The 26,245-nt window shown below is 41.9% G+C and overlaps 1 protein-coding gene across 8 annotated transcripts in view; it reads right to left on the bottom strand.

The window, feature by feature from the left end:
* CALD1 (caldesmon 1) overlaps positions 1 to 26,245 on the bottom strand; it is a 232,562-nt gene that overhangs the window by 15,102 nt on the left and 191,215 nt on the right. For 5 of the 8 annotated variants that reach the window (XM_070947696.1, XM_070947695.1, XM_070947697.1 and 2 more), the window contains 6 exons: positions 19,234 to 19,371; positions 15,587 to 16,793; positions 14,860 to 14,937; positions 7,470 to 7,627; positions 4,570 to 4,825; positions 1,530 to 1,670 (listed from right to left, as the gene is read on the bottom strand). In XM_070947696.1, coding sequence (XP_070803797.1) covers positions 1,530 to 1,670; positions 4,570 to 4,825; positions 7,470 to 7,627; positions 14,860 to 14,937; positions 15,587 to 16,793; positions 19,234 to 19,371 — 1,978 coding nt within the window. The remainder of the gene's footprint in view (positions 1 to 1,529; positions 1,671 to 4,569; positions 4,826 to 7,469; positions 7,628 to 14,859; positions 14,938 to 15,586; positions 16,794 to 19,233; positions 19,372 to 26,245) is intronic. The other 3 variants (XM_070947703.1, XM_070947702.1, XM_070947701.1) reach the window with 2 other exon arrangements.

Here is a 26,245-nt window from a genome sequence, read left to right as displayed (position 1 = left end):
TAATACACCAAAAGGTTTTTTCAGCTATAGCATTTTGGTAATGTTCTCTTTGGGAAGAGTTCTCGTTTCTATACCAGGAACAGAGCAATTTAGTTGCAGAAAATAATTATATTTATCAGGCTTGGATCTGCTTTTGCTGGCAATTTTTAGGCGGTATAGAGCAGTATAATAAATATGCTATCACATAGGTATAATATTATAATTGTTGTTTCTTTTCTGTTTGGGTAAGTGAAGCACATCTGCTAACAGGATGCATTAGAACAAAGAGGCCAGTGACTGTTTGATCAAAACCAGAATAACACTTTACACACTCTTAAAGTTAAAAGTCACTACAACAGCAAGCAACCACATGCCCACAACTGAAAATTGGTAAGAAACATACGGTGAACAGAATTACAAAATATATCTGTAAAATAAGATGGAAAGCATAGCGTTAAGAAGATGCTCTTGTACTTAAATTAGGAAGCTGAACTCCAGAGTCTTTTTTTATTATTATTATTCTGTTTTCGGAATTTGATGTTAATTATATTCATAAAAACAGTAAGGTGAAATCCTATGAGGTAAAATGAATGGCAAAAGTCCATCAGTTTAATGGTTCTATAGAACATACTCCTTCACACATATGAATACACATACTCGGGTGAATATGTCACATGATTCACTGATGGAAGTGACTCATGTGACATATTCCCAAACAACTTTCCTGCACCTATTGGTTAGGATTCATGCTGTAAATTAGATAATCAAAATAAGGAGGCCATTTTCTGTCTTTTCAGTAATTGTTCCTGCTAAAAAGAAGAAATAATCATTCCAATGCAACTCAGTCCTTGCATGGATGAGATGGCCACTGTTCCTTATCTACCTTAATTCCATTTCCAGAAAGTTGTTGGGGTTTTTGCTCAATTCATTCAGCATACAAAACCTTTTTCCCACCTGGACCAGTGGTGGGATTCAGCTGGTTTGGGCCAGTTCGGGCAAACCGGTTGTTAAATTGCTGACTGTCCCCACCCTTCCCCTCCCCTTCCAAGAGTCCCAACACAACCCATTTTTGCTGCCAGGAGGCTGCAGAGAGGCCTACTAGGCCCGAAACAAGGCACGGAGGGGCAGTGTGCCCCCCATGGCCCGTTTTTGCTCCCAGGGGGCCACGTGTTGCTTGTCACACCCCATGGCTACGCCCACCATGGCCACGCCCACCCAGCCGGTCATTAGAGAACCGGTTGTTAAATTATTTGAATCCCTCCACTGACCTGGATGATCAATATTGGCATTTCCCTCACTCCCAGGATTTGTCTTAACATACAATTGTTGTGACTGAAGAAGCCCTAAGTCTAAGAACTTTGCAATGAAAATAGGACAGCAATTAATTCAGAAGATGCATCCATGTTATAACGGTGCTTGTAGGTATTGCCCTAGCAACATATACAATGCAGAGTATTGATTTTTGTACAGCCATGAAGATAACAATTGAAATCTCTTTCACAGATAGTTGAGCAAAATGATACGGCATCAGCAGCTGGAAGGAGTATTACCTTGAAAGCAGAACCTTTTGGAGTGAAACACTTGAAGGGCTTCTTGTCATCACCTTGTGCTTCATCTGGCATCTTCTGGCGTTTCTCAGCGGCTTCTGCCCTTCTTTTCTCAATTTCTTCCTTCAGCCGCCTCTTCTCCTCCTGCCAAAAAACCCAGAAAGGAACCATTTAGTTGCCTATTATTAGCAACTTCGGCTAAACCTTAAAATTCAAATGTGGCAATAAGGAACAGGTCCGGCTGCAATAACTGATGTTGGTATTAGCAAGATTGTGCAAATAATGAATGCAAGTCGATCTAACCCTCCGAATATGCATTGTGGCATCATACAAATGTCCTATAAGGCAGAACTTGCATACTTAGTTTTGTCACTGTGATGAAATTTTCAGATTCTGTAGACACCCACCAGCCACCATTAAGTTATGCAAAACCTGAATCATCTAAACCTACTTGTCAGGCAGTGTAGACATCTTACATGCAATGCCTGACCACAGTCGGTGTCAATTTTTATGCAGATGTGAATATGTAATAGCTGTTCTTAAATAATATTGAAAATGTGTTCGGTTTTTTAGGTACAATCCATAGATAGCTGTTAAATTATCAACACATCTGAATGGTCCCAGGTTGCCATGACTGCTAGTGATCATACAACAAGATGGAACAAGAGACCAATTAAATGCCCATTGTGCTAAGCCATAATATGTTTCAAATATGGTATGTTAAATTGATCAATGACCTGGTTCATTCATGATTCTAAACTCAAAACTACAGTGTTGGAATTCGCAGACTCTGGGAATAAAAATGGGTATTCCTAAAATATTGCAAAATAAGGAAGTTGCTCATTTGTGCAACAGCCTCCACCCCATCAAACTAAGGCACTGTAAGAAAGAAAATGAAAGATAATAGGGAGGCTCCACCTTAATGTAATCATTGATAAATGAGGGCCAAGTAGGCACATCCAGTTCCCAAGATTTTGTAATCTAATCCCTTGCTCATAAATCTGCTTTTGTGGTTCTCAGCTTCGGTATAGTCTTGTAGGAGTAGGAGGAAAGGGTTGGACACATGGTTTACAGCCCACGATGGAAGCATCCATGCAGTATATTAATCCAAACAAATCACACAGAATCGCTCCTTGGGACTTAGTGCATTCAGTCTGCTAAGCTAAAATTGAATAAATCACTGCCAAGTGGAAACACACCACATGCTAAGCTGTAAGCCAAAAAGAGAATAGCAGATTCACATATCATCCTAAGCCAAAACTGAATTACTCTATCACTTTTGGCTTAACCCCATGGCTGCAACATGTTTATCCGTCACTGAATTAACCTGCTTTCTTTCTTTATACGGTATAGCGAACCACAGACTAACCAGAAGATTAGATTTATACAAAAATGCTAAGACACACACATTCACAGACTCTAAAATCAACATTAGCCAAGCATAGCAGGTTGTGTGCATTTATTTTATTTATTTATACCACTGTTTTATTATTTTTATAACTCAAGGCAGCAAACATACCTAATGCAGGTAGTCCTCGATTTAAAAAGGTAAAGGTAAAGGTTCCCCTCGCACATATGTGCTAGTCGTTCCCCATTCTAGGGGGCAGTGCTCATCTCCGTTTCAAAGTTGAAGAGCCAGCGCTGTCCAAAGATGTCTCTGTGGTCATGTGGACGGCATGACTCAACGCCAAAGGTGCACGGAACACTGTTACCTTCCCACCAAAGGTGGTCCCTATTTTTCTACTTGCATTTTTTACATGCTTTCGAACTGCTAGGTTGGCAGAAGCTGGGACAAGTAATGGGAGCTTACCCTGTTATGCGGCACTAGGGATTCGAACCGCTGAAGTGCCGACCTTTCAATCGACAAGCTCAGCCTCTTAGCCACTGAGCCACCGCGTCCCTTTTGTCCTCGACTTACAACAGTTCATTTAGTGACCATTCAAAGGGCAATGAAAAAAATGACTTATGACCATTTTTCACCCTTACGACCTTTGCAGCATCCCCATTATCATGTGATAAAATTTCAGACACTTGGCAACTGGTTCATACTTATGACCGTTGCGATGTCCCAAGGCCATGTGATCATCTTTTGTGACCTTCTGACAAGCAAAGTCAATGAGAAAGCCAGATTCACTTAACAACCAGGTTACTAACTTATCCACTACGGTGATTCACTTAACAATCGTGGCAAGAAAGGTCGTAAAATAGGGTAAAACTCACTTAACGAATTTCTCACCTAACAAAAAAAAGTTTGGACTCAATTGTGGTCATAATTCGAGGACTATCTGTACCCTTCCTCCTCCTATTTTCTCCACAAACCCTTCCTGTGAGATGGGTTGAGATAGAGGGACTGGCCCAAGATCATCCAGTTAGTTTCATACATAAGGCGAGACTAGAATTTACAGTCTCTTGATGATTGGCCCAAAGTCACCAAGCCAACTTTCATGACTAATACAGGACTAGAATTTACAGTCTTCTGGTGATTGGCCCTGAGTGTACCCAGCTTGGTTTCATGCCTAACGTGGGACTAGAACTTACCATCTCCTGTTTCTAGCCTGGTGCCTTAACCGCTAGGCCAAACTGGTTCTCTGCATCTGTTAGGTGTCAACTCGCAAAGCATTCCTGACCTGCTCTTGAGTTGCCATAAGCAGGGGGATGGGGAACCGAGCCTCGCTGCAGTGAGGGAATCACACTTCAGTCAAAACAAAGTCACATTCCAGCCATCTCTATCTCAAGGCCATCTCCACGGATACCCACAGTGGCCGGAGGAACTCTACAACCCGCGAAATTTCTTTGTTGGGGAATGTGACTGATAACATACCTTGGGGGGAGGAGGAACAGGGAGAGAGCCAGGGCGTGAATTAAGTGAGGCCAGAGTTGGCTTCACTTGGAACATGCCTACATGACGCTCCTAATAAATAATTGGATTTCTTTTGAAGCTTGGCTCGAGGGTCATTTTTAACTTATCTTATTATGTGCCCTGTGCAAAGCCAGTCAAACTATGAAACCCTTGCTCCCTTTCCGAATGCACCAACATTGTTACCTCTTCCCGAACTTTCCTCTCCGCCTCTTCTTTCTTCCTTCTCTGTTCTTCATCTTCCAGGATCTTCCTCCGTTCTTCACGCTTCTTCTTCAGCTCCTCCAGTTCCACCGCCGCCTCTTGTTGCTTCTGCTTCAGCTTCTCAAATTCTTCGCTCTCGTTTTCACCCCGCCGACGGCGCAACTCCTCCACCCTCTTGCCAGCTTCCACCTGGGGTTTGCTGTCTTCGGATCCCGGTGTGGTTTTGAACCCTGGTCGTCTGAGAAAGAAAGAGTAACATTTTAGGAAGGAGCAGGCTGTCGGTCACCGATCAGGACCAACCCTGAAAGAAGAATTATAATCCCCGCCAGAGAATTTGGTACCACAGTGGATGGTATCCCTTCCTAAGATTCACATTGGTTTCAAGGCTCTCCATATTTTAAAACATCCAAATCCAAATCCTCTGTTTCATACTATATTGCTTTTTGAAATACAGGTAGTCCACACCCATTCATGTAGTGACCATTTGAAGTTACAATAGGACCAAAAAATGTGACTTATGACTGTTTTTCACATTGATGACTATTGTAGCCTTCCCACGACTACATGATCAAAAAAGGATTATTATTATTATTATTATTATTATTATTATTATTATTATTATTATTATTGTTGTTGTTGTTGTTGCTGTTGTTGTTGTTATTTAATCGTTAGTGAGATTCACAGCCTTTGAGGTTGGTTAATAGCTCAGCAGCTCGAGTCCTAACCAAGGACCTAGGAACTGTTAAGGTATCATCGGAGGATGTAAGCTGTTCCAAGTAAGGTGGTTTTTTGTAGAGTCAAAATGTTCAAGTCCAGCAAATTTAGAATTTCTAAATAGCGGGATAGCCCTTTGGGTATTGCTCCAAGGGCTCCAATTACAATCGGGACAACACACGATTTCTTTTTCCACAGTACTTTTTCCCGGTACTTTGTGATTTTTTCTTGCTGCTTCTCTTCAATCCGTGCATCACCAGGTATTGCAATGTCAATGAACCATACTTTTTTCTTTTCAACTATTGTTATGTCAGGTGTGTTGTGGACCAAGTGCCTGTCAGTCTGAATCCTAAAGTCCCACAAGATCTTGAGTTTCTCATTCTCTAAAACTTTCTCAACCTGATGTTCCCAGTGGTTTTTGCTGTACTCAAATCCAAACTACTACTACTACTACTACTACTTCTTCTTCTTCTTCTTCTTCTTCTTCTTCTTCTTCTTCTTCTTCTTCTTCTTCTTCTTCTTCTTCTTCTTCTTCTTCTTCTTCTTCTTCTTCTTCTTCTTTTTATTTATTTACTTACTTACTTACTTACTTACTTACTTATTTACTTACTTACTTACTTACTTACTTACTTACTTACTTACTTACTTTATTCATTAAACATGAAACTCAGTCAATTGAACATTCAAAAATGCATCACAATACCATTGACTGGTGCTAATGGCTGATACGGGTTGCTGCCAGCGTCCTAGGTATCAACCAAGTACTTTCTTAAGATGTACACTGTTCCGAGTAGCGCAGTTTTCTGCAGTTCCGCTGGTGTTATTGCAGGAAGCTGCAATTTCTTGATGTGTTTTGTAAAATTCTTGGACATGGTACCAAGTGCCCCGATGACAATGGGTATCACTGTTGTTGTTGTTGTTGTTGTTGTTGTTGTTGTTGTTATCTCTTTTTTCATTAAACATGAAACTCAGTCAACTGGACATTTAAAAATGTGTCACAAATACCATTGACTGGTGCTAATGGCTGATACTGGTTGCTGCCAGCGTCCTAGGTATCAACCAAGTAGCTTCTTAAAATATACAATGTTTCTAGTAGCGCAGTTTTTTGCAGTTCTGCTGGTTTTATTGCAGGAAGCTGCAATTTCTTGATGTGTTTTGTAAAATTCTTGGACATGGTACCAAGTACCCCCGATGACAATGGGTATCATTATACCCGATAATTAATATCATCATCATCATCATCATCATCATCATCATCATCATCATCATCATTATCATTATATATAAGAGCCTTGGTAGTACAGGGGTTTAAGGCACCCTGTTATTAAGCTTATTAAGACCAACTGCCTGCAATTACTGCAGGGTTCGAATCTCGCCAAGGCTCAAGGTTGACTCAGCCTTCCATCCTTTCTAAGGTAGGTGAAATGAGGACCCAGTTGTGGGGGCAATAAGCTGACTTTGTATAAATATACAAAAGGATGAAGGCTATTGCTGAGCACATTGTAAGCCGCCCTGAGTCTTCGGAGAAGGGCGGCATATAAACAAATAAATAAAAAAAAATATTATTATCAGCAGCAGCAGCAACAGCAGCATTATCATCAGCATCACTTGAAATACATCTGCAACCATTTGTCCAGGGTAGTATAAGGACTCCTGCTTTTGGGCAGGGAGCTGGATTAGAAGATCTCAAACATTCCTTCTAGCCCTATGTTTCTATGGTTCTACTGAAGAATTAAGGCCTTGTTGAAGTTACGGATTGTAGTCAGCTGTGCTGATACAGTGCATGCTTATGATAGATAGATAGATAGATAGATAGATAGATAGATAGATAGATAGGTAGATAGGTAGGTAGGTAGGTAGGTATAGACAGACAGACAGACAGACAGACTGACTGACTGACTGACTGACTGACTGACAGACTTTCCCAATGGGTATGAATATCAACTGAATAATATTAACCTTTGCAAGATTAAGCAAGGGCCATTTACAAGACTAGGGAAGGCTGATTTATGTTCTCTGACAAGCTAAAGCAAGATACGCTTTCCAGGTGATGCAAAAAAAGTCATTCCTGGCCTTTGTATGGCAGTCTAGCCTGTTGCAATAAGACCCATAAAAGGCAACAATCAGGTCCAAGTGTAAACGTCCTTGCCCCAGAGTGTATATCTTACCCAAAAGCATGCTCTGTGTGCTTCAGCTTGTGAGCAGGGAGTTCTTGGATGCATTCCCCGTTTTGTGGCTTGGAATCTGGAATTCCCTTCTTGCGATCCCAGATGGACTTTGCCTCTTCTTTGGGCATTTTGTCTCTGTTCAGTTTGTTATCTTTCATCTAATAAGGAGACATGGTTGTTAAAAAAAAAAAGGATGAGTTACATCCAAAATTCTGAAGGAGCCATTTAGAGGCATCCATCTCCACTGTGAATGGGAAGATAAAAGAACTATTAATCTACTGCAAATGTAAGGTCTGAAAAAACAGCTTGTAGCTTCAGCTTTGCTCTGTACAAAAAGCCCTGAATTGGAAAAGATTTTACACATGCAAACAAGCTTAAAATAATACTTGCTTCCATTATTATTGGATCCTCAGTCAACTGTGGCTCATCTATACAGCGAGGATTCCAAGGAACCACATGATATCTGGGCTAAGTAAGCAGTCATCGAAAGCATTAAATTGTCTACAAGTTTATGTCCAGATTTTTGGGTAGGGGAGAAAATTTTTATCACCGGCTTTGCATCTTATACACATTCACCCAAGTTGCTTACAAGTTCCTTACAGTCAAAAAGAAGCTGGAAGAAGCACTTTCTCTCGCCCCTAACTAGATGTCCTACAGTCTGTGTAACATCTGGCTCTGGCTCCCTGGGTTGCATGCGCATACGGTATGCTTCCTTGTTCCCATCCAACTGAGTCACGAAGTCCCTTTGTCTATGAAGTAGGAATCAATTTATTTGGAATATTATCACGGTATTTGTAAACAGTGCTGCCAAGGGCAGCCAAAAGATGCATTACAATGTTTACAATTATTTTAAATAGACGTGTTGTAATTAATCTCAAAGATAAGCCAAGTCGGGAATTATCCTCCCAATTTGGATCTGGAGATGTAGCAAGTTTTGTGCATCGTTTGTCTTGGCTTCCCCACCTCCCCTACCCAGAAACATTCTCGGATTAGTGCCTTTTGGAGCTGCTCTTGACCATCTGACTATCAAGCCTGCTGAGACATGCCTTGATGCTAATTGGAGTTGTGTGCAGAATGCAGCGTTCCAGAAAACTTGTTCTGGTCTGCAGGAGAGATTAAACTCATGAAGGACATCAGCTAAAGCAGCGGCCAAGGCAAATCGGAAATAGCAATGAACAACTGTGTAAAATGCTCTTCCCTGACTAAATTGATCCTGATCCAGATGGTGAGGAGGCTCACTGATATCAATCTAAATCAAATTTAATGAGACAAATCTCATTGATTTCAGAAGGAAGGCTCAGGAAATCCGAATTCGCTTCAGTGCCTTATCCTGCTTTCGGTATTGCTGTTTTTGGAAAACAGCATTTCTGGAGTTCATCAGATTTTTTTTTTTAAGTCTAAAGCAGGCTCAATCCGGTACCACTAACTTCTATATTACCCATCAGGATGATTCAAACATGTAATATCTCTAGAAAACACCAGCATGACAGTTGCTCTAGGGGGCGCTATTTCTTTTCCTTTTCTTTTTCCTAATAACCAGGCAGAAAGATGTTTATGGAGATTCTCAGTCATCCATGTCATGGTTGTCCCAAGCATGTTTTTTCAAGAGGCAGCTGGACTTTCTTGTTTTTTCTTTGAAGACGTTTCACTTCTCATGCTAGATGCCTCTTCAGCTTCCCCACCATACAGCCAGAGCTGAAGAAGCTTCTTGGATGAGAAGCGAAATGTCTTCAAAGATAGCAATAGCACTTAAGACTTGTATACCGCTTCATAGTGCTTTTACCGCCCTCTCTAAACCGTTTACAGAGTCAGCCTATTGCCCCCAACAATCTGGGTCCTCATTTTACCCACCTCGGAAGGATGGAAGGCTGAGTCAACCTTGAGCCTGCTGAGATTTGAACTGCTGAACTGCAGCTAGCAGTCAGCTAAAGTAGCCTGCAGTACTGCACTCTAACCACTGCGCCACCACCAGGGGTGAAATCTACTTACCTTCCCTACCGGTTCGGAAGTCACATGCGCGCTTGGACCCTCTGTACATGCATGAACACTTCTGCACATGCGCAGAGGGTAAAAAACAGATTACTTCCTGGTTAAAACCAGGAAGTAAAGATGATCAGGCGGGTGGGCGGAGCCTCGTGCCACCATCGCTACCGGTTCTCCGAACCACCTGCCCCCATCGCCACCGGTTCATCCGAACTGGTCCGAACCGGTAGCATTTCGGTGGCCCCACTCTTTTAAACCAGAAAGTCCAATTAATTGCCTCTTGAAAAAGCACCTTTGGGACATTCAAGGCAGAAAAGCAAACACACCATGTGTCAGCCTTACCAGGTAAACCAGACAGGAGACCAGATGAGCTAAATCTACTTTATTATAAACCTTGCAAGTCCGATATTAACATTTCTCCTTCTGTCTCCTTTACATCCCAAGAAATTAAGGAGGGTCTCCACTGAGCCTCTTGTCACATTCACATTCCTGCTGTGGGCTCAGCTGCCTTTGATCTGACCGTTCCCTTGGCTAGTCTTATTGCCCTGTCTCCCAAGGTCATACCTACACACTATTCCAGCATAAAAAGCCTTAGCTAAAAGAATCCACAACCCTGGAATCAATCCTGCAAAAAAAAAAAAAGAACTTGGTATCTTTTCTGTAAGGGCAAGAAAGTACTTTGGAAAAGTGATATTTACATGAATGAATTGAAATTGCTTCTTGTAGAAGGAGAATGGTTTAGTCAGTCTATGTTTTCCGCCTTTCAGATCCCTTTTACATGGAGAAAAGACTGGGAGAAATTCAAAATCTATTCCTCACCATACTAGATATGGCATTTCTGAAACAAGCCTAGATCTGCCAAGCAAAGAGTCCTGGGTTTGTTCCAAATTCCTGGGGGAAATTACCGTATTTTTCAGAGTATAAGATGCACCGGACTATAAGACGCACCTACATTTTTTAGTGAGGAAAACAAAAAAAAGTAATCTGCCTCTGCCTCCCAGCAATTTTGCCTCCTTGCAGCAAACAGCAAATAACCTGCTTTACTTTCATTTTCGTTTTCAGCATAGTTTGATTAGCACAAGGAAAAAAAAATCTGCTCCAGCAATTTACCTCCTTGCAGCAAGCAGCAGAGGCCCACGCAAAATAGCTGAGAGCAAAACAGCTGAGAGTCGGGAGGCCGATCCAATCAACTTGTGCTAATTAAGCTATGCTGAAGCTGAAAGGAGCTTCTTCTTGCTGTTTGCTGCAAGGAGGTAACTGCTGGGAGGCAGAGGCCAAAGGGTGGGGGCCAGTGGGAGGGCAGGGTTACATTCGGTGTATAAGACGCACCTAAATTTTCACCCCTTTTTAGGGGGGAAAAGGGTGCGTCTTATACTCCAAAAAATACGGTATGATATCAACCTGAATTGGAGAGAGGATGACAGATCCCTCTTTCCATTCTAATATCGATATTAATTTTTGTTTTTAACATGCACATTTAAATAACATACTTCCTTTATGAAATTAAAGATGCCTAGATGTTTTTTTAGTAATCTACAGGTCATTTAAATATGCTTGATTAATGCGGTGTTGACTGTCTAAAATGCAGGGAGTTAATAAACAATGAACTCTTTACACATTTGGCTAACACTTTATTTATTGCTCCCAACATGTTATTTTAGATATTTAATGCTTCCCTGGAAATTCCAAATCAGAGATCTGAATTTAAGATTTAATTCAGGTTGTGAGCATCTGAGCAGAATGATTAGGCTAACCCGCTTATCTTCTTATGAACAGAAGTGCATTAAAAGGGAGGGAGGGAAACACTGCAAGCCAGCAAGAAAAGGGAGAAAAAAATGCTGTTCATGTAGCATGTCTAGCCAAACTGGAAGCAGGAAATACCACAACTATCATGTCATGAGAAAGCTTGCTTCAGGACAAACTTTGCAGTCCAGCTCTGCACACCCAAGGTCTTAAGGCAGTCCAGAAAACAGAACAAATTCTCCGGATGTAAAACAAACTCAAAACAGACCAGGGAAAAGCAGCTTCACATGAAATTTCATCTTATAGTCTGGCCATTTTCAGTGTTTCCAGGATGACTGACTTACAGCTAAGATCTTGCTGGCTGCTGACAGTGGGGAGACACCGTCGTTTAAACCTTGGTATCAAGTCAGAATATACTGTAAATCAGGGGTGAAATGCTCCCGGTTCGGACCGGATCACCCGATCCGGTAGCGATGGCGGCGGGTGGTTCGGAGAACCGGTAGCAAAAATCCCTGCGCCCCTCTCCCCCCATGCCCAGCTGAGCCGCACGATCATCAGAGGCTTTTTTTTTTTTAACTTTTAAAAGCATTTTTTTCTACAACCTCTTCCGACGAAAAAATGCTTTTAAAAGTAAAAAAAAAAAGCCTCTGATGATCGTGCGGCTCAGCTGGGATCATCAGAGGCTTTTCAAAGCATTGTTTTCTTCAACCTCTTGGCCGGAAGAGGTGGTAAAAAAAAATGCTTTGAAAAGTCTCTGACGATCCCAGCTGAGTTGCCTGATCGGCAGAGAGGTATTTTAAAAAAAAATACCTCTCTGCCGATCAGGCAACTCAGCTGGGATCGTCAGAGAGGCTTTTTAACAAAAATACCTCTCTGCTGATCAGGCAACTCAGCTGGGATCGTCAGAGAGGTACTTTTTAAAAAGCCTCCCTGACGATCCCAGCTGAGTTGCCTGGTCGGCAGAGGCTTTTCAAAGCATTAGAAAAAATGCTTTGAAAAGTTAAAAAAAAAAAAAAAAGTTGGCCACGCCCACCCAGTCACATTACCCCCCCATCAAGCCACACCCCCAGAACCGGTAGTAACAAATTTTACATTTCACCCCTGTTGTTAATTGGTTTGTTCCAAAGGAATGTTTATGAGACTGAACATGTTGGTTATTTACTCCCAGGGGTGAAATGCTCCCGGATTGGACCGGATCGGCTGATCCGATAGCGATTTTTCCCTATGGTTCGGCGATCCGGTAGCAATTGCTGCCCGGGTGTCATTATTTCCTGGTTTTAACCACGCGGCGCATGCACTTCTGAATCGGTAAGGAAGGTAAGTAAATTTCACCCCTGCTTACTCCGTGTCATTTAGAGAAAGGTGCAGCTGAGGAATGGAGAAAACTGCAAGTGGAAGAGCTTAACCTCACGCGATGCTGAAGGTGGCTTTCTACTCATTAAAATTCTGCTCTTGCCAACCAATGGGCTGTCTACATTACGGACTGAGAACAGCCCCCCAGATACTCCTACATAACTCTTCTGCAACAGGCTGTTTCCTTCCCTACCACCTCTCTCTTTTTTCCACTAGAAATATCAAGAATGAGACCTGGAAATTTCTGCGTGGAAAACATCCTCTCTACCATTGAGATATAGCTCCTTGCTATTCCTGGAGTCTCCCATTAACCAAAGCTCACTATTGCTAAGAATGGTATCTTCCTGTTATATGTCTAAGAGTAATATCCATAAAGTCTATCTAGGGCTATTGTCAGTGGAATCCCATATCAGAGAGACCAGTTTTATTTCAGCCTCCTCCAAATGGAGCTTCTAAATCTGGAGACTCCAACCCTCCCATATTTGGAGGTATCTTCCAGCTTCTTCATGATTGATTTCCTTCTTTGTGATTCCCTCTTTCCTTCCATAGCTAAATGGAAACCTTGAGCCTTCTCTGTAGAGGAACACAGAGGTGGCTTTGAGGCAGATGTGCAGCAAAACATGAGCTCAATCCAAGAAAACCCAGAAAGCCTGAGAAAGAAACATCATGTGGTGTGCTGGGATATAGTCTAGATTCCAAAGGACCAAGAGACAGCAAAGTTTAGATTGTTCAACTGGGAGAAAGAGCATCAAGATAACTCCTCCCTAAAAGTTCCCGGAGGATATCTTTAATGATGCAAGTAGTTCAGCAAGATTTCTATCTATAGGTCAGGAACAATAAAAGAACCTACTCAGAAATAACCCTACATTTCTTTCTTGGTTTTTGAAGCTTTACATATTACCCTGCATTGACTCTTTTGGTATAAAAGGGAGGGATGGGAAAATATGTCTATTATTGTAGTTCAAAATTCTTCCATATATTGGAGTTAGATCACTAGAGAGAAAACCTTCTAGGTAATTCCAATAAAATGCTTTTCCCAAGAATTTTGCTTAACGCTAATTTTCTTTTCTTTCTTCTCCAAATTAGTTTGTCCTAGGGTTTTGGTGTCTTTTAATCTTCATTATGTTTTAACAGATTTATCTCCTATTTTATTCCTTTACTTGTTTTAAGCCCATTCTTATTGTATTTCATTCTGCTTGAATGGTTCCCCCTCCCCCTCAAAATTGGCTTTGTACCTGTTTTTCTACAGTACTATGTTGGTTGTGGCTTTTCTATTCTACACTGCATTATAGCTTCATGTTTGAGTTGCATAATGGGATAAAATTTCTCCTACAGGCATTTTATAAATGCAGGCATTAAACAAATGATCCATTTAAAATTATTATAATTCCCTTAACAGACTGATTTAGTAATGTTGTTTCATGGATGGCAAGTAAGATAAGCGATAAAACATTCAAAAGTGGCTAACCTAAGAGTACATTTTGGTATCTGCAGTATCCTACCTGAAGATGATTAAGAATGATGGTTTGATACCAATAATTTTACTCACCATACAGTAAAACACCACGGCACCAGCTTCTGAGTTTAAGTAGAAATGCAATGCACCACTTTTTGTAAACCAAGGGGAGGAGGGAGTCAAAAGAAGAAAGGAGATTTTGGAGAGTGCATAATTTATATTAAGAAACAGAATCATTGAAATTGGAATTTTTAGATATTATAAAATAAAATAAAAACTTATTACAAAAAAAAAGGAAAAAAAGAAACAGAATAATTGGGTTAAATTCAGATTACAGAACTAAAGGTAACTTGAGACATCTATAATCTAAACCATCAGTTCCATCAAGAAAAGCCATGAAGTGGAGGGAGAAATTAAGGCAAGAAGGCTTAACTGGAGGGCACTCAGGAATTCCACACAAATCTAGGCCCAATTCCTCTGGCCCATGTTGTGTTCTCAGATGTGATCTTATCTCAGGTAAACTTAAAACACTCCTCTGATGTTCATCTTACACCAAAGAAGCAAGTTAAATATTCAGCTCGCACAGTACAATATAAAACCAAGTGAAATAAGCTGAAGCATTCTTCATCATACGGCCAGTTTTGAAAAGCTCTTATCTGTTTTTGGCCAACATCTTGAGACAGCCTTCAAGATGGCTGCTGGAGAAAATGTGAACTTGAATCAGGTTGCTCCTAAACTTGAAATCAGATTAAATGACCTTTGACTTTTGCTATGGGACTCTCATGATGAACACAGGCAATGTGGGGTTTGAGTCTACTTCCCACATGCCCCACTCTACCCGCAAGTGATAGTTACCTCCTCTTTCCTGAAGGCTGGCTGAAGCTTCTTGTCCTGTAGGTTTCCTTTTTTAGCTTCCACTTTATTTTCTTCCCCCTTTTGCAATATTTTTCAAGAGGAAAACATCAATCCCATTGCAAGCCCTGTTAACAGCTGCTACTACCGTAGCTTTACAAAGCTGTGCTCATACAACCTCGCATCTGCTGCTGTGCACGCCATTCCCCTTGGGTGCCACAGTGACTTGGCACCCTCTCCTCTGCTGTGGTGTGCTCGTGTTCTCACATATCTCAGCAGGGTCCCAGCTGTGCTTGCTTCTAATACTTGTGGATGCTTATTCAACACTCCTACCACCAAGGTTTCCCAGGTGCTCATCCATGGCTCATGCTGTGCTTCTGGACCTGGTGTAGGCCTTTGGCTACCTTCCTTATCCAACCATCAGCCACAGAAAGGGAAGACAAAGAAGCTGTGAAGAATTGAGAGCATGCATAGATTTCCAGAAGATTCAAGCGACTAGAAGAGAGCAGCTTAACCAACTGTCATGCAACTGTCATGCTACGGAAACGTGAAGCTAGAAGCTTAAATCCAAAAAGGAATAAAACACTGGCAAGAGTTAGTAGCCCAAAGTGGAAGGAGATAACTGAACCAATTCCAGTTTCTCTCTCTTTTTTTTTTTTCTGGTGAAGTGCATTACATTTTCTACAAAACACAGGCAAAACAGTGGTTGGGTGCAAAATGTTTACTCTACCTGTTTCCTGAGGGAAGCTGCTGTGATTTTCTCCTCTTGGAGTTTCTTCTCTTTTACCTGCTTCTCTTCTATTTTCTTTTCGTCCCCTTTCTTGCCTTTTGGCTGATCTACCTTTTTCTCCTCAGCCTTTTGCTTGGCCTTTAACTTCTCCTCTTCTAGCTTAGCCTTAGCCTCAGCTTTGGCCCTCTCATCTGCCTCCCTCTTTTCCTTCTCCTTAGCCCTCTCCCGTTCCTCGGCTGCTTTTTTCTCTTCGGCTGCCTTCCTCCTCTCCCTCTCCTCAGCCTCACGCCTCTCTTTCTCCTGGGCAGCCTTTTTCTTCTCTGCCTCTTCCTTCTCCTTCCTCTTTCTTTCCTCCTCAGCCTTCCGCTGTTCTTCTGCCTTCACCCTCTCCCGCTCTTCTGCCTCAAGCCTTGTTTTCTCCTCAGCTTCCCTTTTTGCTTTCTCCTCAGCTTCCCTCTTCGCTTTCTCCTCAGCTTCTCTTTTCTCAGCTTCCAATCTCTCTTTTTCTTCCTCTGCTCTCCTCTGTTCCTCAGCTTCGGCTCTCTCCCTTTCCTCCCTCTCAAGCCTTTCCCTCGCCTCAATTTGTATCTGGTTCATTTCTGCCTCATTGTCTTCCTCCTTATTTTGTATGACTACTGTGATGCTGAGGTTCTCCTTTGAACTGGCAAGGACATAGGTGTCATTGTCTAATTTGTCCTCCTCTGCATTTACCTCAAGATGCTTTCCCTCCAAGACTGCAGATTCCTCCTCATTGTCTATATTCTCCTTCTCTACAGTTAGTTCTACCTGATTCTCCTCTAGGGCTTGTGGCTTTGGTTTCTGGTCTTCCACCTCTTCTTTGTCTTCCTCATCTTTCTTTCCATCTTCCTCATCCTGCTCCAGGTTGTTCCTCTGGTATGATTTAGTGATGGTTTCTGTTTCCTCCATCTCATAGCGTCTTCTGTGGGTTTCTACCTTTTCTTCTTTTCCCGGGGTCTCGTTTTCCTCCACATTATTCACCACTTTTTTGCTTGTGAAGGACACCGTCTCATCGGTAATGGTCGGGTCAAGTTCCTTTTGGCGTTCCAATGCTTCTTGAAGACGCTTTTGACGTCTTTCCTCTCTCCGTGCCATCCTCTCCAGGAACACAGCATCATCGTCTCCATCACCTTGAGTAGTCATAACAGTGGTCACTGTAGTAGTAGTTTTGGACTCTCCTTCTGCAATGCTACAAGAGATGCAGAGTTTTAGTTTTATTGATTTATCTGTTGCTCTTACTTTTTATGTTACCTCCTGAAGTAAAATGGGGATTGTTTAAATTGGGGGTCTCCAACCTTGGCAACTTTAAGGCTTGTGGACTTCAATTCCCAGAGTTCCCAGAATTCCTCAGCCAGCAAAGAGGAACTCTGGGAGTTGAAGTCCACAAGTCTTAAAGTTGCCAAGGTTGGAGACCCGTGGTTTAAAATTGCATTCTTCCCTCCCCATGTTATCATCATAGACAGGTTTGATTAAGAGTTAGTGAACTTCATGATGATTTGGGATTTGAAGCAACCCTAATCAGACAGCTAACAGTTGAGTCTAACCATTACACACAAAGACACAAACTTGCCAAGTTCATACACACAAACCCAGGTTGTTTATTTTGACTGTCAAAAACCCTCCAGGGTGTCACACTGGGTTTTATATCATATTGTTTTTAATGTCCTGTAATTTGAAAATGCCAAAAATCTCTACTCATTTGTGCTTCCAATCAGGACCTCCAAAATGTTGAGACTCATACAAGTCTCTAAGGGTAGAACATGAAAAGGGGCTTTTTGATGCAAAACCACCTTCTGTTCTGTTTTTTTAAGGCTTTTAATTTTTAAGTTGCTGAATCAGTGATGGGATTCAAAAAATTTTACTACCGGTTCTATGGGCGTGGCTTGGTGGGCATGGCATGGCTTGGTGGGCGTGGCTGGTGAGCATGACAAGGGAAGGATACTGTAAAATCTCCATTCCCACCCCACTCCAGGGGAAGGATACAGCAAAATCCCCATTTCCTCCTGATCAGCTGGTACTCAGGAGGCAGAGAATAGATGGGGGAGAAGCCAGTCACAGGTGGTATTTACCGGTTCTCTGAACTACTCAAAATTTCCGCTACTGGTTCTCCAGAACTGGTCAGAACCTGCTGAATACCACCTCTGAGCTGAATGGAGGATATCTGGTAAAAAATGTGATCATAGAATCAATTCCCTAGAACAGTGATGGCTAACCTTTTTGCCATCGCGTGCCAAAAGTGTGTGTGCACGACCCCCCCTGCGCTTCCCCCACTTTTGGCACAGTGGGCCCGGTAGGCCCATTTTTCACCCTACCCAGGCTCCAGAGCCTTTCTAGGAGCCTGGGGAGGGCGAAAACTGCCTTCCCGCCATCCCGCAGGCTCTCCGGAGGCTGGAAACGGCCTGTATGCCGACTTCCAGGGGGCCAGAAGGCCCGAAAATCAGATGGCCGGCACGCACATGTGCGCCCGGAGCTGAGCTCGTGTGCCTACCGATATGGTTCCACATGCCACCTGTGGCACGAGTGCCATAGGTTCACCATCACGGCCCTAGAACATGGGGAAACCAGACTGCCCTTTTAATAATAGAAATGCATAGATGATAGATCAGAGATATCAAACTCAAGGCCCACGGGCTGTATTCAGCCTATGGGGTGCTCAGTCCCGCTGCTCCGGCCTGGAAACAACAAAGGACCAGCCTGCATGCAGCCCCCTGGCCTCCGTTCTTGCTGGCAGAGGGCTATCAGAGCAAACTAAAAACAAAATAAAAGGAAAAATGTTTCCCCTTTTGCATTTGAGCATGCAAGAAGGGACAGGAAAGGCGAAAGGGAAAGAGGAACGAGAAAGAAGAAGAACGGAAGTTGGGAAGAGAAGAAGGAAGGAAAAAGAAGGAAAGAGGAGAAGGAAGAAGAAAGGGGAAGGGAGAAGGAAGGAAAAAGAAGGGAAGGAATGAAGGAAGGAAGAAAGGAAGGAAGGAAGGAAGGAAGGAAGGAAGGAAGGAAGGAAGGAAGGAAGGAAGGAAGGAAGGAAGGAAGGAAGATTATAATGAGAGTAAGGGAGGGTCTGAGGGAAGTCCTGCATTAGTACTTGGCCACCATGGGTGCCCCGACACAAGTCCCGTGTCACGGCCACCATAGTCCTGCCCACCCCTCCAGCCGCACCCACTATGGCCACGCCCACCCCCCGGTCCTCTGAAGTAAAACACAACCCTGATGTGGCCCTTAATGAAATCAAGTTTGACACTCCTGTGATAAGTAGGTAGGTAGGTAGGTAGATAGATAGATAGATAGATAGATAGATAGATAGATAGATAGATAGATAGACGAGAGAGAGAGAGAGAGAGAGAGAGAGAGACTGACAGAAATAGATAGGAAGTAGGTAGGTGGGTAGGTAAGTATATAGTGATGGAGATGGAGACAGAGATATATTCTCTCCTAACCAGGAAAGTGAGTCTGTAAAGCTGCACCAGGAACTTCCTTCCACTTTAGAGGAAAGATGATATAGATCGAAAAATGTATTGAAGGACAGGAGCAACTAAATTGTTTAGCTCCTCTTCCCTGATTAAATCCCCTTGCAAAGCAGGCCTGGCCTAGAATGAAACTCCACCAAAACTATTCATGTAACAGAATCTTACTTATTTTGGGCATTCGTTTCAGGTTTCACAATTCCTAAGTCGTCCTCTTCTCTTTGCCGCAGTCTTTCTTGACGGGCTCGTCTGCGTCGCTCTCGGGCAGCTTCTTCCTCATCATCATCATTTCTTTGATAGGATAATCTGCAAAACAGTTTCAAAAAAGCTAGATCCTCTATTCAGAACACCACCATAATACCTACGGTGATTAAAAGAGCACGAATATATTTGCCGAAATACTCTACATTCATGTCATACTCCTCTGAGCATACTACATTTGTTCAGCACCATCAAAATGTAATATCTTTTAAACAAGGTAATCGATAAAAATGTTTCTGCACTCCATGATTAGATGGAAGCAGCCCCTAGCAAGAGGGAAAGGTATAATTAAGGTTAGTTTCTACTGGTGACTAAGAATTAAAGTGTGAAGCCAAGACACCACAAGTCTCAGGAATGCCGTGCGAGACGCAATCAAAACACAGCTACAGCCTTATTCAGCTCTTTTTGGCACGCTGGTTTATTCGCATCCGCATCCGGCTACACACTGTGATTCGTAAACATGATTGAAATCGGTGCTACGTTACACCAAGAATGGGGCGTTTATATAGCCCATCTTTCCATTAACTCATTAGGACCGCGCCCTTGTTTGTTACTACGCCCCTCGTTTAGGGGCATAGACCGCGCCCTTGTTTATTACCACGCCCCTTTTTTAGGGGCGTAATTGGTCTTCAGCGTGTTCTGGAAGGTGCTGCCGCTGTGTCCTCCGGAACGGCCCTAATCCCGTCGCACCCGATACCACCACCCCACACCCCGCATACGGCCGCCTTCACCCAGTGCCACCACCACCAAGTATGTATATGTCCCTCGATGCTTTCAGCACGCGTTAGCAGGTTGCCAGGCTCGACAACAAGGAGATGGTGCTACAAAGAGAATAGAGTAGAGTATAGAATACTTTATTTGTTCAAGTGTGGTTAGAAACACAAGGGATTTGTCTCCTTCTTCATGTGGTCCAAAGTTTCAAGTTCTTCTGTAATCCAAAGTGCCTAGGTATCAGAGGTGGTACTCAGCCGGTTCAAGCAAACCGGTAGCGGTGACCTGCCGGTGGGCCCGACCACCTGCCCAGACGTAATGCCATCCTATTTAGCCATGTTTTCGAGGCCGGGCGCATGCGCGGAAGGCGCGCTCATGAGCAAAGCGCATGCTCGGAAGGCCGGGCGTGTGCATAGAAGGCATGTGCAAAGCGAGCATGCGTGAGTGCAGCAAACTGATGGTAAGAATATGTGAAACCAACCACTGCTAGGTATGTCTTCTGACAACTTTCTGTTGTGTTGGAAACAGCGCTTTAGAATTAGCTTTTCTGAACCTGGAGATGTGGTGGGTTTCCACACATCATATCCAGTGCTAGTTGGAAAGGAGCTGCAGGCAAACACTTCTGGACAACATCAGGTTGGCTAAGGTTATCTTAGAAGGAAGATGAAAATGAAAGCAGAGACTTTCTCAGAAGAACTGAATTTCTGAACTGTGGTTTAATGAGTACCTAAACCATGTAATCTCCAACTGAGCTGTTGGGCGAAACTTTGTTTAACATGCCAAAGCTAGGACAGAAGCTTTTACTTTCGGATTAAACTGGGCTTTAGGTCACTTTAAACTTTCCATAGCAACAGGAATTGTTGCAGCTACCCAGGTGTACAAGGATTTTATTTTAGGAAACACAAAAGTCAGAGAGACAGAAAAATCATGGAACTAAAATAATCAAAGGTCACTGAGCAAATCCTATAAAGATGTCAGTCTACTAAACTATTAAAAATATGCCTACATACAGCTGGCACAATCATTGCAAAAATAATCCACAACACGGCCCTAAAACTGAGAAACTTGGGAAGCAAGAAGTAGCATCCTTACTGCCTGAATTCACGTAACACACTAAATCCCAAACCTGGGTTAACAGATCATAATAGAGAATGGCACTTACCATGCTATGCCCAAACTTGAAAACTATATTGCATCTGAATAAGATGCCCTGTTTTATACACTCAGTTAAGACAGTGTCTGGCTTCCTGGAGAATGCTAAACCCCAACTGTTCATTTCAGCCCAAGTTAACACGTTACCAGACAAGCTCTACCGTTTATTTCCTTAATGAGATTGACAGGAGTATGTGACATGCCTGGAAGGATCTTGCAGGCCATGAGAATTGTGGCTTGCATCCACTCTCAAATGCCTCCAAGTGCTGCCCAATACAGGTAGTCCTCCACTTACAACAGTTCATTTAGTGACCGCTCGAAGTTACAACAGCACTGAAAAAAGTGACAGGACCATGTTTCATGCTTATGACCATTGCAGTATCCCCGCGGTCACATGATTTACATTTGGATGCTTGACAACTGACTCACATTTATGACTATTCTAGTGTCCCGGGGTCATGTGATTCCCTTTTGTGACCTCCTGAAAGGCAAAGTCAATGGGAAGCCAGATTCACTTAACAACCATGTTACTAACTTAAGTCAATGGGGAAACCAGATTCATGTAATAACCGTGTCACTCATTTAAGAAATGCAGTGATTCACTTAACAAATGTGGCGAGAAAAGTCGTAAAATGGGGCAAAACTCACTTAACAAATTTCTCACTTTGCAACATAAATTTTGGGCTCAATTGTGGTCATAAGTTGAGAACTACTTATACCTACAAGTAGTCCTTGACTTACGACTGGTCTCTTAGTGACCATTCGAAGTTTTGATGGACCTCCCAAGGATTCCAAAATCCAATGGCCAGATTCCTCCTGCAATCATGTGACTGTATATCGGGCACTTGGCAACCCAATCACATTTGCAGCCATTTGCAGAATCGCAGTCATGTGACCGTGACCAGCATTGACGTCCGGTTTTTCAGCAAAACCAGCCCACAGAGAACTACTGTTTCACTTACAGTCGTGGTGTTTACTTTGCCAACCCTGAAGCTGACCTGACCGAAGCCATTTTGTCCACTTCAGTGTTGCCACACTGGAGCTGAGAGGGGATTTGAGATAGAGGGATTTTTGTAGCTGAATAAAAATACTTTCTCTTGGGAACCAAGGACATTCTCATACCTTGTCGGAAGAAGGTGGAGTGATGCCACCCAGTTGCCAGACCGCACCGTGATTGGACCATGTGATTGATTGTTTTGAGAAAGTAGAATATTTTTTACTTTTAATTAGGTGAGTTTCAGAGTCGGTTTTCACCAGATATGTGCCAATATGATATTTCCAATAAAGCTATTCTTTGAGGAATCTACTTGCCTTGGAGTTTTGCTTGATATGGATCTATTACTCGGAACCAGTGGTGAAACGTAAAATTTGTTACTACCGGTTCTGTGGGCATGGCTTGGTGTGTGGGGGTAAAATGTCTGAGTGGGTGTGGCCAACTTTTTTATTTTTACTTTTAAAACCATTTTTTCTACAACCTCTTTGGCTGAAGAGGTTAAAAAAATGCTTTTAAAGCCTCTGACGATCCCAGCTGACTTGCCTGATCGGCAGAGGCTTTCTTTTTTTAAAAAAAAAAGCCTCTGATGATCCAGGCTGAGCCTCACGATCATCAGAGGCTTTTTTTTTTACTTTTAAAAGCATTTTTTCGGCCAAAGAGTTTGTAGAAAAAATGCTTTTAAAAATTAAAAAAAAAAGCCTCTGATGATTGTGCGGCTCAGCTGGACAATGGGGGCGGGGGGGGGCAGGGATTTTTGCTACCGGTTCTCCGAACCACCCGCCGCCATCACTACCGGATTGGGCGATCCGGTCCGAACTGGGAGCATTTCACCCTTTCTTGGAACCCTAACATACTTAACAAGCACAGCAATCGCTGTATGTCTGTAGCATCAGCTTAACAACCAGGATAAAACTGGGTCGGTGATGCAGATCATGACCATTACGACTAATTACCATGATGGGCAGGCTGCATTATGGTCGTATGTGCAGGTTGTACATGCCCCCTCTCCAAGTTCAGCAGAAAAGGGAATAAATAAAACACACAAAAACTGTTTGCTTATTCTAGTGCAGTGTTTCCCTGCAACTTTTAAACTGTGTAATCTTCAATTCCCAGAATTCTCCAGCTTAGCATGCTGGCTGGAGAATTATATGGGAGTAGAAATCACAACATCTGAGGTTGAGAAATACTGTTCTAGCACACAATAACCTCCCACACTTCATTTGTGGCCCACCTGCCAATATACCTGGCCAGTAGAGGATCATGTTCTAGCAAAGTTTTTTTTTTTAAATCAAGTTTTTTAATTTATATATAAATATTTTGAAGACAATGTAATTTCCGGGTATATCATTTTACAAAAGAAGGAAAAAATAACAGATCTACTGATAGTAATAATGATTATACATGTAATAATTACAGCCATATTTATAATTGTATTAGCTTATTTATATTCATATTAATTGTACTGGCATACTTATAATTGTAAACAACATTCATATTTTACTTGCATATAACAATAATCTTTCTTCATATAATTTCTACCTCTTATCACTAACCATTGATAAAACCTATTCCACCTTGAATAGTACTCTGTATCTCCTTTATCTTTTATTTTCAATGTCAATGTCAATCTATTCATCTCTGCAAAGTTCTTAAGAATCAGGATACAAACTTTCCTAATCTGGTTGCTTAAGATTTTTAATTTTTCTCCGCCCTTTTTCTATGGAATTTCCCCTCTTTTCACAGAAAAAAAAGAGAGAGAGAGAGAGCAAAATAGAAGTAATGGAAAACACTCATATAAAAGGTCCACATTCATTGTCCTTTTCTTCCTCAGTGTCAAAAATAAGCAGGGTCCTTCCCCACAATGCATTTTCATTCATTCCACATTAAACTAACTATTTCTCTCTTCGGCTTCAGATCAAACTTCTTTCTTGGTTTAATCCCTGCTTCTAATACTGGGAAAACAGTTCTAGAAACAGAACACGCCAGCTTATCTGATGTTCTTGTTACGGCCTGTAAAATATTCAGCTGCAAGTAAAATTTGGTGGGATGAGTGACTGTTCTCCCTTTATCTCACCTTGCTCAAAATATTTACGGCATGTTTACCCGGCTTTTATTGTTGCTTTGGAATTTGTATTAACGGAATGATAATTGCAAATAATTTAAAGAGTATTCTTCTCTAATTTTGCATCTAAGCACTTACAAATTAAGGATTGTATTCATTTGTTCTTGTATCAGCTTGCTTGAACCTTACTTTCCATCCCATTTATCTGGATTAATCTTTAGTGCTAAGAGGCTAATTCTCCAACTTTGGAAAGATAATTTTATGGTTCCAATTATTCAGCATAAACGGTTTGCAGGCTGCATAGGTACGATTACAATGAAATATAGCCAGCCTTCAATGGAACTGTTGGGTAACAATTTCATGCATGAAAACTCTTAATACATAGAATTTTGCTGTTGTGTTGCTCCCTTTTTTGCCTTTTATTTCTTTTTGCTGTTATATTTTTTTCTTTTTTTTCTGTTTCATTAGATAAATAAAAACACCTCTTCCTCTCTCTGAGAGGGAACGTGGCTGTTGAAGTAGCTGTTCCTGTTCAATATCTTGCCACAGTGTACAAAGCAGATGTTCATTCAACAATGTGTTTCCCTAATAACCATATGCAAGTTGTTTCTTTTCTGCCTCAAATCCCCCATTGGCAAAATGTGGATTGCAACACTGACCTTGAATTTGGACTCCTACACTGAACAGGGATTGGGATGGTGGCCTCTGCGGCCCATCCCATTATATACAGTGGTGGGATTCAGCCGGTTCGGGCCAGTTCGGGCGAACCAGTTGTTAAATTGCTGGCTGGCCTGGCCCACCCCACCCCTTCCAGGAGTCTTCACATGCCCCAGGTAGGGGCATGCGTTTTGGCTCCCAGGTAAATGCAGGGAGGCCTACTAGGCCCAAAACATGGCACGGGGAGGAGGCACGTTCCCACACGCTGTTTTTGCTCCCAGGGGGGTGCAGGAGGCCGAATGCCGCCTGTCACATCCCCTGACCAGGCCTACTATGGCTACACCACCCAGCCAGTCATTAGGTCAGAGGACCGGTTGTTAAATTATTTGAATCCTACCACTGATTATATATTATATATGATTAGCCCATGGCAAGATGGGCGGCAAATAAATTTAACAATTAGTAGACAATAATCTCAACTACAGTCTAGTTTTGTCCCAAGTATCCTCACACTACTCAGAGCAAGCTAGAAACCCCAGATAGAGACCATCTCACAAATTCAGATATTGCTTCTCATATCTCACTAAAGGTGCATAGAAATTAATAATACAGGATACCATAATTGCTTCTGTTTAAATGGTTATGTTTACCCACACCTCCCTGAACAGCAAAAAAAAAACCCCACAATGCTTACAAATGTTTGTTTTGTTTTGCAAGGATTCCACTAGAGATATATTATTATTTTGCACTTTTTGTTCATTACGATTTTTTTCTTTGCAAATTATAGTTAATAATTTCTCCATTACGCTCAATTATAATTTGTTTGTCTGTTATAATTATAACAAATTTTTCTATTATGCTCAATTGTAATTTGTAAAGGAAAAAAAAGTACAAAATACTAATAAATCTCCTGTTGAATCCTTGCAAAACAAACTAAACATAAGTAACCATTGTGTTTTTTACTGTTCAGGGAAGTGGAGGTAAACATAACCATTTAAACAGAAGGCAATTATGATATCCTGTATCTCAAATATTCAAATATTTTCAAACATTCCAGCAGTCAAGTTCTCCTACATATCTACAAAGCCCCAAGTTGATTACTCAGCTGACACTCAATTCTCTCTTGGGTTTTCATCCTAGATTGTAGTACACCCACTTACAGGATACAGAAATTTCTCTTTAGTTCTAAGTTTATTTATTTAGGAAAATTATATTGCCACCTACTTGCACATGGCGACTCAAGGTGGCTTACAGAATACAAAAACACAATGTAAAAGACATTTTAAAAAATTTAAAAAATAAAAATAAAATAATAATCCCCAACCCCCAACTCTGGCAACAAC

This window comes from Pituophis catenifer, unplaced genomic scaffold, assembly GCF_029215685.1.
Source record: "Pituophis catenifer annectens isolate HBS135680 unplaced genomic scaffold, rPitCat1.0.hap2 SCAF_7, whole genome shotgun sequence".
Taxonomy (NCBI): Eukaryota; Metazoa; Chordata; class Lepidosauria; order Squamata; family Colubridae; genus Pituophis; species Pituophis catenifer.
Note: the sequence above shows the minus strand (reverse complement) of the source record. Positions and strands in the feature narration are given on the sequence as shown.